Below are 16,004 nucleotides of genomic sequence, written 5' to 3' on the forward strand. Positions count from 1 at the left end.
GCCCAGGTTACCTCGAGTAACCTCACCCACACCGCGTCAGAAAAAAAAAGATAAAGCGGCGACAGTGACAAACGAACACCTGTCATACTGCCACGATAAAAAAAACAGAGGATTTAATAAAGGAGCGGACTTTTTTAAGTTTTTTTTTTCCTGTGCTGTCACATAGGTTTTTTTTTTTTCTGTTTTGTTTTTTCTTTTCCTAAACAGAACCTCACACCTGTTCCCTCAGCATGAAATGCTCTCCTGATCTTCCGTGGTTGGGGTCTGTGAGAAAGGAATGGAGAATCAGGTAAGATCGAGGCTGCCTTGTCCGGAGCCCTTGGAGCCGCCTGACTGTAAGCTTGGGTATCGGGGCTCTGAAAGTGCAGATCCTTGACGGGATCATTGTCGCCCACCGGCTGAGGTCATTGAAATGCTTGTTCCTGTTTGTTGCCCTTTTCTGTGTGGGTTTTCCAGCATAAAGTAGGCAGTAGCTGATGAGCAGCCTGTACTGCTCGTGTGAACCGGTATCATTGTAGCATCTGCCGTAGCCCTCGCTTTGTCCCTGCTTACTGTCTCCAAGCCACCCTCAGGACCACTTACCCCATCGCTCCAGTAAGCTCTGTCGTCGTCACTGTGCCTCAGTTTGCTTTTTTAGGCTGGCCGTTGCCTCACAAACTAGGGAATATGATCACTGGTCAACTCACATCGCACTGGTTTGCTTCCACAAACATCGCTCTGTTATTTTTCTTTCCTTTTTACCTCTATACTTATCGCTGTCCTTCATACACAGTCATGTGGAAACATAAGCTCTTGGAGAGGTAGGTACCTTTGTCTTGCTCATGGCTGTAACTTTACTAATCTGGAAGTGCGTGGAGGATAGTGTTTAATAATGTGTTGAAATGTTATCAGAAATGAAACACCATACAAGAATCCTCACAGCAGCTTCATTCATAATAGTCAAAAAACTGCTTGTCTTTGCTCCCATAGATCCCCTCCTGAGCCCCTCCAGCTCAGTTTTCCATCAAAACAGGGAATACAGAAACGTTCCTGCCCAACGAAATACAAGAAAAAAAAAGACTGATACAAGAATAGGGGTCGATGTTTAGAATATACTAAGTGAAAACCCTACACAGAAGCACCTACTGTTGTGTTTCCGGCTATAACAGATTCTAGAATAGGCAAAACTATGGTGGGGAAGAATGGGACATTTGTTGCCTCTTGAGGGAGTTGCTTAGGAACTCAGCCGTACAAAGGAACTTGCAGGTTGAGTGGGACTCCTTGGTCTCAGGAGGTTCTTAGTTACACAGTTGGAGACACCTTTCAAACTCGTAAGCACACAGTTAACATGGATTTCATTCTTACCTCAAAAGAAAATTTAATTGGCACTCTCATGATTGGTATCATATACTGGCAAGAAAAGTATATGAATGTCAGCAAACTACTTGACAATCTATCAGAGGGGCTGGTATTGTGGATAAGCTGCTCCCTGCAAGGCAGGCATCCCATATGAGTATTACCTTGAGTCCCAGCTGCTCTACTTGCAGGCCAGCTCCCTGCTAATGTGCCAGGGCAGACAGCACAAGACAGGTGAGGTGTGTGTGCCTCTGCCACCCGTGTGGGAGATGACGACAAAGTTCTGGCTCCTGGCTTCAGCCTCACTCAGCCCTAGCCGTTGCAGTCATTTGGGGAGCCACCCAGCAGATAAAAGATCTTTTCCTCCCTCTCTTTCTGTCACTACCTTTTCTTTTTTATTTTTTTTAAAGATTTATTCATTTTTATTACAGCCAGATATACACAGAGGAGGAGAGACAGAGAGGAAGATCTTCCGTCCGATGATTCACTCCCCAAGTGAGCCGCAAAGGCCGGTGCTGGGCCAATCCGATGCCGGGAACCAGGAACCTCTTCCAGGTCTCCCACGCGGGTGCAGGGTCCCAGTGCATTGGGCCGTCCTTGATTGCCTTTCCCAGGCCACAAGCAGGGAGCTGGATGCGAAGTGGAGCTGCCGGGATTAGAACTGGCGCCCATATGGGATCCCGGGGCTTTCAAGGTGCGGACTTAAGCTGCTAGGCCACACCACCGGGCCCCTCTCACTACCTTTTAAAGAAACAAATAAAAATCTTTAGAATAAATAAAAAGGGTCAAAAATTGATTTGTAAGGGGCAAAGCAGGTAATGTAAAAATGTTCTGATAGGGTCTGTGTCAGTTGTGAACCTCAGAGCTGGCGCTTGGCACAGCACATCAGGCCCTGTTTGGGACACTCACATGCCATTCTGAGTGTGTGTGTGTGTTGCTGCTGCCTGCCGATAACACACTGTGAGAGGCCACAGGACATGGCTCAGGGACTTGGGTTCCTGTTACCCACATGGGAGACCCATATTGAGTTCCAGGTACCTGGCTTTGGCACCTGGTCTCACTGCACCTATTTGGGGCATTTGGGAAGTGAGCCAGGAGTTGGAAGATCTCTGTGTATGCCCACCACGTAAATAATGAAAATAAGCAGATTTTAAATATCCTAACACAAGTTCCTTAAAAAAATATCAACATTTTTGACTAGCAAGTTCTTAGTTGTAGAGGCACATTCTTTGTGTTGTGAACAATTGAGTAGCATCCCTGGGCTCCACCCGCTTGATGCCCGCAGCATCCTTCCAGCTATGACAACTGAAATTTCTCCTAACATTATTAACGTCCTTCCTTCTTAGAATGCTCTGCTGCCTCACTGTGACATTCACTCTGCTTTGGGTTTTGTATAAACACAGCTTGAGGAAAAAGAACTCTTTAGGTCACTGAAAACTGTGGACAAATGAGCCAGCACTGTGGCTTAGCAGTCTGAGCTGCAGCCTGCAGTATCAGTATCATGTAAAGGCACCAGGTACTGCAGTTCCAAACCTACTCCGTGCTGATGCACCTGAGAAAACAGCAGACAGCCCCAGCTTTGGTGGCCTTTTAGGGAGTGAATCAAGCTAATGAAAAACCTCTCTTAACTCTGCCTTTCAGGAAAAAAAAAAAAGAGAAAAAAACCACAAACAGCTAGGAAAACCAATCTTTTTTGTTGTGAAGAAAGGGTTGTGGAGTTAGCATTGTAAGGTCTGTTGGTGAGTATCAGTACCTAGAAACATTGTGTATTCCTAAAGTAAACATGTAACACTCAAAGTGTGTTACGGATAGCATGGGCAGGAACACATATATGATTATTCCGTGTTGGAATCTCATTCTACATTTTTTCCTAACAGGGATAAATCCTTGCATTCCCACGGTCCATCTTGGCTGAAGGACACTGGCCACCTCCCTAATATCTTGCTCCTCTGTGGTTCACGGTCAAGAGTGAGCCCCACCGTGAGGAAAGAGAGGAGAAACACCAATAGGGACCCCAGCCCTACATATCCAATACCCGGCTATACTGCTGCAGGATCCGCCAGACGATTTCTAGCCATGTTCAAGTGGGAGGAGCCTATCTTTAGTGAACTAATCCTTGTCGGAACTAACAGCAATTGCTGTACTGTAGCAGCTAGCTGCTGGGCTGGGGACGAGTGTCAAGGGGAAGACACAGCAATTGAAAAACACTCAGTTGGGCCACGTAATACCTTCTTTTGGTCCAAGTTCTGAGGAAAACCCAAGCTGGTGCTGAGTCAAAGCCACAGGTCTGGGCAACCTAGCTTGCACGCAAGTGCAAGTCAGCTAGACAAGCACTTGCTTCCCCAAGGCCACCTGGCTGGAGTGATAAGAAGGCTAGGGTGGCCATATCCCAGGATTTCTGAGACTGCCCCCAGGAAGAACCGAGCCATCCATGCACCAAGGGAGCCTGGGGTTAAAAGTGTGGAATCTGCTGGGGATGAATCATGTTTCATGAGTGGGGCCCAGCCAGGTCGGTCCTAGGGCCTCCCCAGGTGTGATGACAGTGCCTGGAACTGTCCACCTTGGCACCACCGACCCCCATGCTGTGCATCCTTTCTTTGATTGTGGCCGACTGGCAGGAGATGAGCTTTATGGGGCCAGAAAGGTCGGCTGCAACCAGGGATGGGCTTTCTGCAGATCTGTGGTGGTCTGGGTTCCCAGCCCTCATTTTCTGAATCCCACCAAACCGGGGAAGGAGTAGTTAAGAAAGACTGGACTGTTTCTCAAATTCTCTCATTTCATTCCTGAACCACAAGAGTTGAGTGCTTTGAGCCAGAGGTCAGCTCTCCAGAACAGAGCAAAGAAGGGTCAGGAATAGGTTTAGGGTATTGTCAACTATTCATTCCTACAGTGAAACATGTATGAAGAAAATGGAGTTATTTTGGCTCATGGTTTTGAAGTTGTGCTGTCCGGGACTGGGTGTCCCCCTTATTTTGGCATCTAATTGTCATCTTCATGTTAGCTGGATGTTAAGTTGGTGCAGAACATCACACGGCAAGGGGGAAAGGTGTGGAGGAAGGATCTCAGAACAAGCCAGGAAGCAAAGACTTTGCCTTAGCAAACAATACTCTGGAGAGGACCACATGTGCCCATTAACCTAGACCTTCCCATTAGGCACACCCCCTGAATGCCATGGTTGGGTTAAGTTTGTGCCCTCTTAGTGCCATCAACTTAGTGAGTTCAGAACACTTTACTCAGACTGTATCGGGGACAAACAGATCAACCAGCTTGAGGGAAAATGGACCAAATGGAGGAATCCCAGGCTGAGTCAGTCCTTGATGGTTGGGATTGTCAAGAAGGGCAGATGCAGGTCTGTACTGTTTTTCTTGTGCTTATAGAGGCAGAGCCCACAACGAAGTTATAACACTTTCCTGCCTCCAATGCTTTCTACCAGGCACTGTTCCCGCTGTGCCTCTTCCCCTGCTCATCTGCTCTTTACGCTTGCTTCCAAGCTCAGCTCCAGTCCTGCCTCCTTCTGCAAATATTTCCTGGTGACCCATTTTATTGATTTGGCTCTCATCTTAACAAGACTGTTACATCTTCATACCTTCACCTGGAAGTCAGCACTTTGGTTTTTATTGTTGCTATTATATCTCTTATTAGATATATGGCCCAATCTTCAAACTAAATACAAAGGCATGAAGAAAGAAGCTGTATGTACAGTAGCTCTTCAATCAACCTGTATCAAAGGGGAAAAAACAGGAATATCATGAAGCAGTGCTGACTTTAATAATTGTGTGTGGTTACGTAAACACTCTGTGAAAAGGTAAGAAAATGTCTTCCGTTGTAACCGTGAGATTGAGCTTTGTTTTTTTGCCAAAAGTGTAACCCCCTTTTTTTTCTACTGAATTTAGAGGTACTACGGATGAGTCCTGAGATGGCAAATGATATAAAGTGATACAAATTAGAAAGTGAAAGCCTTTTCATTCTTCCGTTATCCCATGTTAGCTCAGCTGACTCCCTTTGTGCATGTGTTGTCATGTAAAGATAATATAGTACAAATGGTTGTTTGATGGTTTGGCCTAAAAAAATTTCTACTTTATATGTACAGAAAGCAGTATGTGTTCAGTAAAACACACATTTGAAATTTTGAATTTTGATCATTGATTTTTTTTTCCCCCAAAGCTTGGGATATGCAGTGTAATACTACTCTCCTGTGGTAGCGGGCGGTCACAGAGGTAAACTAATATCTTCAGTGTACTATATGGCTAAGCCATGATGTTTGGCAGGTGCTGTAAATACATTTCTGACATAATTTTTTTCAGCTTAACTATGGGTTATCAGGTCAAGGAGGATCTCTGTTTATAGTGTTTTCAGTACTTCTCTACTCTTTTTATACTCATATTTTTGAAGTAACTTTATATCATAAACATCAATAACAATGTACCTTTTTTGAAAGAAGATTTATTTATTTTACTTGAAAGAGTTATAGAGAGTAAGAGTCAGAGAGAGAGATCTTCAATCCACTGCTTCACTCCCCACATGATCACAATGAGCATATTTACAAATACATTTTTACATAATATGTGATTTATTCCTTAGGTAACTTTCACAGGGCTGGAATTTTTATTTTTTTATTTATTTTTTAATTTTTATTATAAAGTCAGATATGCAGAGAGGAGGAGAGACAGAGAGGAAGATCTTTCATCTGATGATTCACTTCCCAAGTGAGCGCAACAGCCAGTGCTGTGCTGATCCAAAGCCAGGAGTCAGGAACTTCCTCCAGGTCTCCCACGCGGGTGCGGGGTCCCAAAGCTTTGGGCCGTCCTTGACTGCTTTCCCAGGCCACGAGCAGGGAGCAGGATGGGAAGTGGAGCTGCTGGGACTAGAACCGGTTCCCACATGGATCCCGGCGTGTTCAAGGCGAAGACGTTAGCTGCTAGCCCACGCTGCCGGGCCCGGGGCTGGAATTTTTGGAACAACTTTCTATTTTATCAGTTTTCCTCTTTATAGCAATTACTAGACCTTAACCATTCTTTTTTGTTCTTTTGCCAATGTGTTCAAATTTTTTTAACTTTTTTTTTTAAGATTTATTTTTATTTTTATTGCAAAGTCAGATATACGGACAGGAGAGAGACAGGAAGATCTTTCGTCCGATGATTCATTCTCCAAGTGACCGCAACAGCCGGTGCTGCACCGATCCTAAGCCAGGAGCCAGGAACCTCCTCCAGGTCTCCCATGCAGTGCAGAATCCCATGGATTGGGGCCATCCTCGACTACTTTCCCAGGCCTCAAGTAGGGAGCTGGATGGGAAGTGGAGCTGCCGGGATTAGAACCAGCGTCCATATATGGGATCCTGGTGTGTTCAAGGCGAGGACTCTAGCCGCTAGGCCACCACTCCAGGCCCTGGTTTTATTTTTGATGACATTTACAAAGCTGAGAAGGATGCATGCCCATGTAGACAAATGATTAGGGTTGGAATGGTCGAGCATTAGAAGAAAGTGGATGAGACCATTTTTTCCAAATTTTTTTCTTTTTCCTGTATCCATGCGAAGGGGAAAGAAAAGAGGAAAAGCTGCACCCAGCATTCTAATCACATCAATACCCATGGGATGGGGAATGGCTTCCCAGTGTCATCCTAGGCTCCCCGATGTGGCACAAGCTCCAAGGGTTCTACTCAGATGGTTTTGATAGTTCTGAAATGCTGTCAATATCACCAATCCAAGGATGAGGAAATCCTTCCAAGGTCCATTGGCTGACATGGTCCACCTTAGAGTCTCCATTCACTCAGATACTTGCTGTCAACTCCTGGCTGGGGTAGTTCTCCAATTTGCTCTGCCCTCCTTCTGCTGGTTTAGTACTAGATGTCTTCTGTAGGCCCCAATGGACTGCCATATTCTCCGTGTACATTTGAGCATGCCTTCCACTGCTCTGAATTAGCATCTGAAGAGGCCTGGTTCTGACACATGCATTGCATGGCCAAACCACTGAACCTGCTGTTTTCTCTATGGTTGGAGTTCTGAGTCCAGCAGTTCAGATGGGGGAAGGAGATCCTGAAAGAAACTTCATCTGAGGTGACCCTAGACCTGACTCTTGTTTGTGGAGACAGTACAGGTGTGATTCAGTCCAATACCCACATTAGCCTATGCACACTGGTAGTTGCAGTTGCTGGATCAGTTCTGTCTCTAGCCTCATCTCTTATGCAAACCAATGGATGCTGCAGCCCAGCCCAACCAAGCCCACCACCACACACTCAGCCCTCACATACACCAATGGGAACTGCCACCCAGTCAGAGTGATACTCATTAACCCCCAAGAAGCCCGTGCCCTAGCCCTGGTTCCTGCGCATGCAGCAAGTGCAGCAGACTTGTCCGGTCTGTTCCACATTCCGTTCGACTTTTATACACACCAGTGGCTAATGCAGCTTAGCTCCACCCAGCTGACCCCACTGTCCATCTGACACTTATGCTGCTGAGTACTACTGCCTGTCTAGCCAGGTGTACCCCCAGCTGTGATCTCATGCTCACTTATGGGAGCAGCAGCCCATTAGAGAGGTGTCCACAGTTCCCCTACAAGGCCCACTCCCACTCGTAGATCCTGCCCTTTCCAGATGGTTCTGCAATCTAGCTTAACAGGACTTTCCCCCAGTCCCAGCATTTGCCAGTTGGTGCTGTGGCAAAGCCTGACCAGCCTGTACTTACTCTGGCTCATGCCTGCACCAGGGGAAACAGTTGATTAATCCAGCCTTACTCTCCCCCAAGCCTCTTCATATTCATGCCAACAGGTGTTGTAAGCCTGCCTAAGTAGGGTTCTTGTGCTCATCTGCAGGGTCTGCATCCTGACAAAATAGTTCCCCAAGCTCCTCTGTCGGGTCTCCTCCCAGTGGCAGATCTCACACACACTAGTGGCACACAAGTGGATCTTTGGCTCAGCCTGACTTGGTCCACCTCCTGTCCTGGCAGGCAAAGTGGCCCTGTCCAACCAGCCCATACTCATTCTGGTTGTTACTGTTGGGTACCACGCCCAGCCATACCTGGCAACTTGTCAAAATTTTAAATATTGTTTTAGGGACTGCCACTTTGACACAAAATGGAGTGAATATATTTCTATTTTTCCATTAAGCATAACCAAGAATCCTGATGCTGTCTGCAAAGCATATGTAGACAGCCTGTGAAAGATAGAAAGAAGGCAGACTGGCCAGGGACCTTGAGAACCAAGCAAAGAAGTGAGAGTGACTTCCCTGGGTGTGTATTTTCTTTACCTCAGATATCTCAAACATGATGAAAAATGTAGACACCCAGAAACATCAGTGGTGCAGGTGCACACCAAAACAAGCAAAAAGCACTAACAGAAACCTGGTCATTGCAATTGAAGAACCGGGAAGGCGGCAGCCTAGCAAAATAGAAAACCTATAGATAATCAGTGTTCTGTCCTGGCAACTCTAACAGAGGACACCATGATCCTGTCTGTATCCATAACAGAATAGGGATCCGAGGCTTCACCCTCACTGTGCTGTAAAAAGCTACTTAAATCCCTACATCTTATGGGTATTATGTCAGAAAAGTCCAAGATCCAGGACTTTCCTCCCTGCAAGCTCTAACAGGGAGGAACCCACTGGTGTCAGTCTCAGATGCATGTCAGGTTCATACCAGACCACATGGGAAACCTCTGCTTCCACCCTGGTGCGGCAATAACAGTGGACCCTTCCTGCATCCTGCTAGGGCAAGGTCAGAGGAGCTGAGGTGCAGAATCAGGGCTCTGACCGCATCCTGGCATTAGCAAGGCCACATGCCACATGTGTCAGTGGATGTTGCATGGGAGAGATCATAGCTTGAAAGGTATCATTAACAGCAAATAGTGGAGCCAGAACACATATCCTTTGGGCAATCATGAAGAGCTTCCTGTCCCAACCTCAGATGTCAAGGAGGCTAAGTAAGGATCCTGGACTTTTACTCCATTTGGCAGTGGTATAGTAGCACCCCCTCTTTCTTTGCTACTGCAGTATAAAAAAGTTGATACAACAGGAGATTTAATAATATCCATAGGGACTGGCATTGTGGTATAATAGGTTAAACCTTCAAGTGCAACACCAGCATCTCATGTGAGCACCAGTTTTACTCCTGGCTGCTACACTTGCATTCCAACTCCCTGCTGGTGTACTTGGGAAGGCAGCCAAGGATACCCCAGATGCTTGAGCCCATGCACCTATGTGGGAGACCTGTCTTCAGCCTGGGGCAGGTCTAGCCCATCCTGCCAGTTACAGAACCAGTTAAACACAATCGATATGGCCTGGCACAGTGGCCTAGTGGCTGAAGTCCTTGCCTTTAACTTGCCAGGATCCCATATGGGTACCAGTTCTAGTCCCGGCAGCTCGACTTCTATTTTGCTCCCTGCTTGTGGCCTGGGAAAGCAGTTGAGGACGGCCCAAAGCTTTGGGACCCTGCACCTGTGTGGAAGACCTGGAGGAAGTTCCTGGATCCTGGCTTAGGATAGGCTCAGCTCCAGCCGTTGCGGCCACTTGGGGAGTGAATCATCAGATGAAAGATCTTTCTCTCTGTCTCTCCTCCTCTTTGTGTATCTGACTTTCCAATCAAAATAATTAAATCTTAGAAAAAAAAACAATCGATAAATGCCAACGCCATTATTGACAATGTAGAATTATCTAGCAAAGAATTTAAAACTACTATCACAAATTATTTCAGTGAACAATTACAAAAACACTTGAAGCAAATGAAGAAATAGAAAGAGGCCAGCGCTGCTCCTGGTTTCAGATCATCTTATCTCCAGTCAGTGCAGACATTTGGGAAGTGAACCAGCGGGTGGAAGATCTAACATTTTTTGTCTCTTCTTTTCTTTGTAGATCTGCCTTTCCAATAAAAATAAATAAATCTTAAAAAAAATAGATACAGTGAAGAAACAGAAGATATAAACAAGAATGAAATGGAAATGTTAGAATCAAAAAATAAAATAACCCAAATTAAAAATTCAATAAATAGACTCTACAACAAAAGAAAATGGCTAGAGAAGAGGATCAGTAAGCTGGAACTGAATGGATCACAAGCTTGATAAGGCCAAAGAACATCTATGTCCACGGCCAATGTGGCATAGTGAGTAGAGCCTCCTCCTGTGATGACAGCATACGTTATGGGCACCAGTTTGAATCCCCACTGTTCATTTCCAGCAGATCTCCTTGATAATGTGCCTGGGAAAGCAGTGTAGGATGGCCCAAGTGCTAGGAGCCCTGCACCCGTGTGGGAAACCCAAAAGAAGCTCCTGGTTCCTAGCTTTAATCTGGCTAAGCCTTAGTTTTTGCAGCCATTTAGGGAATCAGCCAACAGATAGAAGACCTCTCTCTCTTTCCCTCTCACTGTAACAATCCCTTTCCAATTTAAAAAAATAACAATTATTTATTTATTTATTTTTTTAAAGATTTTATTATTATTGGAAAGCCGGACATACGGAGAGGAGGAGAGACAGAGAGGAAGATCTTCCATCCGATGTTTCACTCCCAAAGTGAGCTGCAACGGGCCGGTGCGCGCCAATCCGATGCCGGGAACCAGGAACCTCTTCCGGGTCTCCCACGCAGGTGCAGGGTCCCAAAGCTTTGGGCTGTCCTCGACTGCTTTCCCAGGCCACAAGCAGGGAGCTGGATGGGAAGTGGAGCTTCTGGGATTAGAACCAGCGCCCATATGGGATCCGGGGCCTTTCAAGGGGAGGACTTCAGCCGCTAGGCCACATCGCCGGGCCCTATTTTTTTATTTTTTAAAGATTTATTTTATTACAAAGTCAGATATACAGAGAGGAGGAGAGACAGAGAGGAAGATCTTCCATCCGATGTTTCACTCCCCAAGTGAGCCGCAACGGGCCGATGCGCGCCGATCTGAAGCCGGGAACCAGGAACCTCTTCCAGGTCTCCCACGCGGGTGCAGGGTCCCAAGGCTTTGGACCATCCTCGGCTGCCTTCCCAGGCCACAAGCAGAGAGCAGGAAGGGAAGCTGGGCTGCCGGGATTAGAACCAGCACTCATATGGAATCCCAGCACGTTCAGGGCGAAGACTTTAGCTGCTAGGCCACCACACTGGGCCCAAAATAAAATAAATCTTTAAAAAATTATTATTTTTGGGGGGGCCCGGCACAGTGGCCTAGCAGCTTAAGTCCTCACCTTAAAGGCCCCGGGATCCCATATGGGCGCCGGTTCTGGTCCCGGCAGCTCCACTTCCCATCCTGCTCTCTGCTTGTGGCCTGAGAAAGCAGTCAAGGATGGCCCAAAGCCTTGAGACCCTGTACCCGCATGGGAGACCTAGAGGAAGTTCCTGGATCCTGGTGTTCAGATCGGCACAGCACTGGCCATTGCAGTCACTTGGGGAGTGAATCATCCCTTGGGGATGGAAGATCTTCCTCTCTGTCTTTCCTCCTCTCTGTATATCTGCCTTTCCAATAAAAAATAAAATACAGGGCCCGGCGATGTGGCCTAGCTGCTAAGGTCCTCGCCTTGAATGCCCCGGGATCCCATATGGGCGCCGGTTCTAATCCCAGAAGCTCCACTTCCCATCCAGCTCCCTGCTTGTGGCCTGGGAAAGCAGTTGAGGATGGCCCAATGCTTTGGGACCCTGCACCCGCATGGGAGACCCGGAAAGAGGTTCCAGGTTCCCGGCTTCGGATCGGCACGCACCGGCCCGTTGCAGCTCACTTGGGGAGTGAAACATTGGATGGAAGGTATTCCTCTCTGTCTCTCCTCCTCTCTGTATATCCAACTTTCCAATAATAATAAAAAATCTTTAAAAAAAAAATTAAAAAATAAATAAAATACATCTTTTAAAAAAAGATTTACTTATTTGTATTGCAAAGGCAGATATACAGAGAGGAGGAGAGACAGAAAGATTTATCCACTGACTCATAAGAGCCAAAGCTGAGCCAATCTGAAGCCAGGAGCCAGGAACTTTTTCCAGGTCTCACAGGTGGAGGGGGAGTCTCAAGGCTTTGGGCCATCCTCCATTGCCTTTCCAGGTCAGAAGCAGGGAGCTGGGTGGGAAGTGGAACAGCTGGTACATGAACTGGCACTCATATCGGATCTCAGCACATGCAGGGTAAGGATTCAGCCACTGGGCTACTGCACCAGGCCTTAAGATAATAAACATTTTTTTTTTTTAAAGAAACCATGTCAGTAAACATTGTAAGCAAACTTCTGAAAACAGAAGAAGGCTTGAGGCCTGTGTTGTGCTGTAATGAGTTAAGCCGTTGCCTGTGATGCTGACACCCCGTGTGAACATCAGTGTTACTCTTGGCTGCTCTACTTCTGATCCAGCTCCCATGTGCAGTAGCACAGAAGTAGGAACTTGGGTTCCTCTTCCCCTCGGATGGAGTCCTCGTGGCTCCTGGCTTCAGCCTTGCCTGACTGCCTGCACCAGGGAGTAGACCAGCAGAAGGAAGATATTCTCTGTGCGTGTGTGGTTTGGGCCAGTGTTGGGACTTAGCCAGCAAAGTGGCTGCCTGCAGCACTGGCATCCTATTTGGGTGCTACTGCAAGTCCTGGCTGCTCCACTTCTGTTCGAGCTTCCTGCTAATGCATTCCAGAAAGCAGTAGAAGTTGGAAACATGTTATAGATTTGTTTGAAAGACAAGAGTGACAGATATCTTCTATTGGATAACCCCTCAAAGGCCCACAACAGGTGGGAATGAGTTAGTCTAAATCTAGGAATCAGGAACTCTATCCTCATCTCCCACACAAGGCAGGGGGGCAAGGACTTGGACCATCATCCACACCCACACAGATACATTAGCAGGAGCCAAGGATCAATCTGGATCTTCCATGTGCATGGTAATACTCCAGCCACTTGAGCCATCACCTGTCTCCTCCCAGGGTTTGCAGAAGCAGCGCTGGTACTTGAACTTAGATACTCATAGTATGCAGGCTTCTCCACTGGTGTCTTCATGCTTGGCAGAATGCCTGCTCTCAAATTTCATATTTTCTGAAGAAGTCAAATGCATATTTTTAAAGTGCCGTGTTGATCTATTGAATTTGCCCAAAGTTGTAAATGTTAATTGCCTATCTTCACCTGTTTAGAAACTCACGGCTATCCAAGAGTGGCTGCTATGGAACAGGCGGAGGCCCAGCTCTCTGAGCTGGATCTGCTGGTCAGTATGTTCCCTGGTGAAAATGAGCTCATAGTGAATGACCAGCTGGCTTTGGCAGAACTGAAAGACTGCATTGAAAAGAGAACAATGGAGGGGCGATCTTCAAACGTTTACTTTACTATCAATTTGAACCTGGATGTACATGAAGAAGCAATGGTAATATTTTATAAAACATTAAAACATGACAAGTCTTTAAAAAGTGCTTAGAGTATTTACTGTGTTTCTTTCTTTTTTTAATCAGGCAGTGTTTTCTCTGGCTTGTGTTCTTCCCTTTAAATACCCTGCGGTTCTGCCTGAAATTACAGTCAGGTATGTTACAGAAACTCTGGCCAACTTTGGAGATTAGAATGAATCTGACAGTGAAAGTACTTCCCTGGCTATAGACTGTTCTAAGAAAAATGATACATTTTTCCCATATCTTTTCCATCAGATCAGTGCTATTAAGTAGATCACAGCAGACTCAATTGAACATGGATCTGACTGCATACCTACAAAAGAATTGCCTTGGAGATGTCTGTGTGTTGAATGCCACGGAGTGGGTTAGAGAACATGCCTCTGGCTACATTACCAGAGATGTTCCATCTCCTTCTACCACCGGAAGCACAGTACAGTCTGTCGATCTAATTCTCACAAGACTTTGGATTTATAGCCATCACATCTACAACAAATACAAGAGGAAGAATATTCTAGAGTGGGCAAAGGAGCTTTCCCTGTCTGGGTTTAGCATGCCTGGAAAACCTGGCGTTGTTTGTGTAGAAGGCTCGCAAAGTGCCTGCGAAGAATTCTGGTCAAGGTTTGCTTTCACATATCTTATATAATCACATTTAATAACCAATCAGATGCTAGAGATGTGAAAATATGGCCCTGGGGTTGTATCTTGGAGATTCAGGGTTGACACAGAAGATAAGGCAGAAATCACACAAAGTCAGCATAATCCCCTTCAACCAGCGCACTGCATACAGCAGACCTAATCTAAATAGACACTGGAGGAATTGAGCTCCTGACAAGACGTTGTCTGGGATCCCATTCATTTCAGTGGATCTCAGCCCTTCTCATCTTTGTGATGCTGTACCTTGTAATATCTTGTGAAACAAGGGACTCTGTAGAAACAATCAGAAGTACTCCCACTGTTCTCACTTCCCTGCTGACTTTGTGGGTTTCGGAGAAGTTATTTCAGTGAGATTTAGTCATCACCTTGTATCTATAGAAGGGAATGATTTGGGCAATTGATGGGTTTAGGGATGGGCGTTATGGTGAGAAAACTAGGTAAGTCTTGGTGATGCAGCAGTGAATTATGTCGCAAGAGAGGCATGGATAACTGTCTTAGAGCTTCTGTTGTCGGTGCTGCGGATGAAAATACACGTTGTGAAAAGTTCTACTTTGAAAATGTCTTTTCAGACTCAGAAAGTTAAACTGGAAAAGGATCTTAATTCGCCATCGAGAAGACACTCCTTTTGATGGTACGAATGATGAAATGCAAAGGCAAAGGAAATTTTCCATTTTTGAAGAGAAAGTGTTCAATGTTAGTGGAGCCAGAGGAAACCATATGGACTTTGGGCAGCTCTTTCAGTTCTTAAATGCCAAAGGCTGTGGAGATGTCTTCCAGATGTTCTTTGGTGTAGAAGGACAGTAACTGAGCAAAACAGTGATTGCGAATAGTTTATTACTACTGGCCTTTTGATTGTTTCCCACTGTTTACTGATAGTCCCACTGTAATTTAATCACAGTTCTATTGTAGAATGTTGAAGGGAAGAAAACCAAACAAAAACATCAGTATAGCTGAAATACATTTGTTAAAAATGTCATGATTGAGAGTGGGTGATCATCCTAGCAACTGAGATGACCGGATCTCACATGAACTGCCTGGGTTACAGTCCCAGCTCGGGCTCCTGCTGCAGCTTGCCACCGGCGCTGACTCCAGAGGGCAGTGGTTAAGGCTCAGGCAGTGGGTTCCTGCCCCTCCTGGATACACTCCCATCTTTCCACCGGCGCTGACTCCAGAGGGCAGTGCTTAGGGCTCAGGGTGGGGTTCCTGCCACCTCCTAGGAGACCTGGATTGTGTTCCCATCCCATGCTTCCAGGCCCAGCCATTGCAGATATTTGAGGTGTGGATCAAGATGACAACTATTTCAAATCAATTTTTGAAAACTGCATGATTAAATTTCAAGTTACCTTAGAATTTTTGTTAGAACCTTTTTTTTTCTTACAAACTACTCATTTTGAAAGAAAATGAATATGGATGGAGTATGGATGGTGGTAATATTGGTGATCTAACTTTCCAGCAATACCACTTCTCTCTTCCCTTACCTGCCTCCAATAAAGAACCTGAAAAAGTTCATTGCTGTCTCTTCTAGCTGGTATCACAGCTTTGAGTGGCCTTAGGATTTCCAGGACTACTTCTGTATCCCAATGAAAGTGATAGACCCAGTGGAATGTGTTGTGGCACAGCAGATCAAGCCACCACTTTTTTTGTTTGTTTTACTATTTTTTTTCTTTATTTTTGACAATCTTTACATAGTTAAAAGCCACCACTTTTAATGCTTGTACCCATATCAC

The 16,004-nt window shown here is 45.9% G+C and overlaps 1 protein-coding gene across 1 annotated transcript; it reads left to right on the forward strand.

The window, feature by feature from the left end:
* Window positions 1-4,488: 4,488 nt before the first annotated feature.
* Window positions 4,489-15,452, forward strand: RWDD2B (RWD domain containing 2B). Its single transcript, XM_058661728.1, has 5 exons — window positions 4,489-5,140; window positions 13,378-13,604; window positions 13,690-13,757; window positions 13,879-14,241; window positions 14,847-15,452. Exons 2-5 carry the CDS (start codon window positions 13,407-13,409, stop codon window positions 15,079-15,081), a joined length of 864 nt encoding a protein of 287 aa, XP_058517711.1. The 5' UTR covers window positions 4,489-5,140; window positions 13,378-13,406; the 3' UTR covers window positions 15,082-15,452.
* The last annotated feature ends 552 nt before the right edge of the window (window positions 15,453-16,004 follow it).

The sequence above is a fragment of the Ochotona princeps genome, chromosome 3 (genome assembly GCF_030435755.1).
Source record: "Ochotona princeps isolate mOchPri1 chromosome 3, mOchPri1.hap1, whole genome shotgun sequence".
Lineage (NCBI taxonomy): Eukaryota > Metazoa > Chordata > Mammalia > Lagomorpha > Ochotonidae > Ochotona > Ochotona princeps.

Coding starts and splice junctions, on each gene's coding strand:
- RWDD2B (XM_058661728.1), top strand. CDS start 13,407: ATGGAACAGGCGGAGGCCCAGCTCTCTGAGCTGGATCTGCTGGTCAGT. Junction 13,605..13,689: donor ATGTACATGAAGAAGCAATG/GTAATATTTTAT, acceptor TTTTTTAATCAG/GCAGTGTTTTCTCTGGCTTG. Junction 13,758..13,878: donor CTGCCTGAAATTACAGTCAG/GTATGTTACAGA, acceptor CTTTTCCATCAG/ATCAGTGCTATTAAGTAGAT.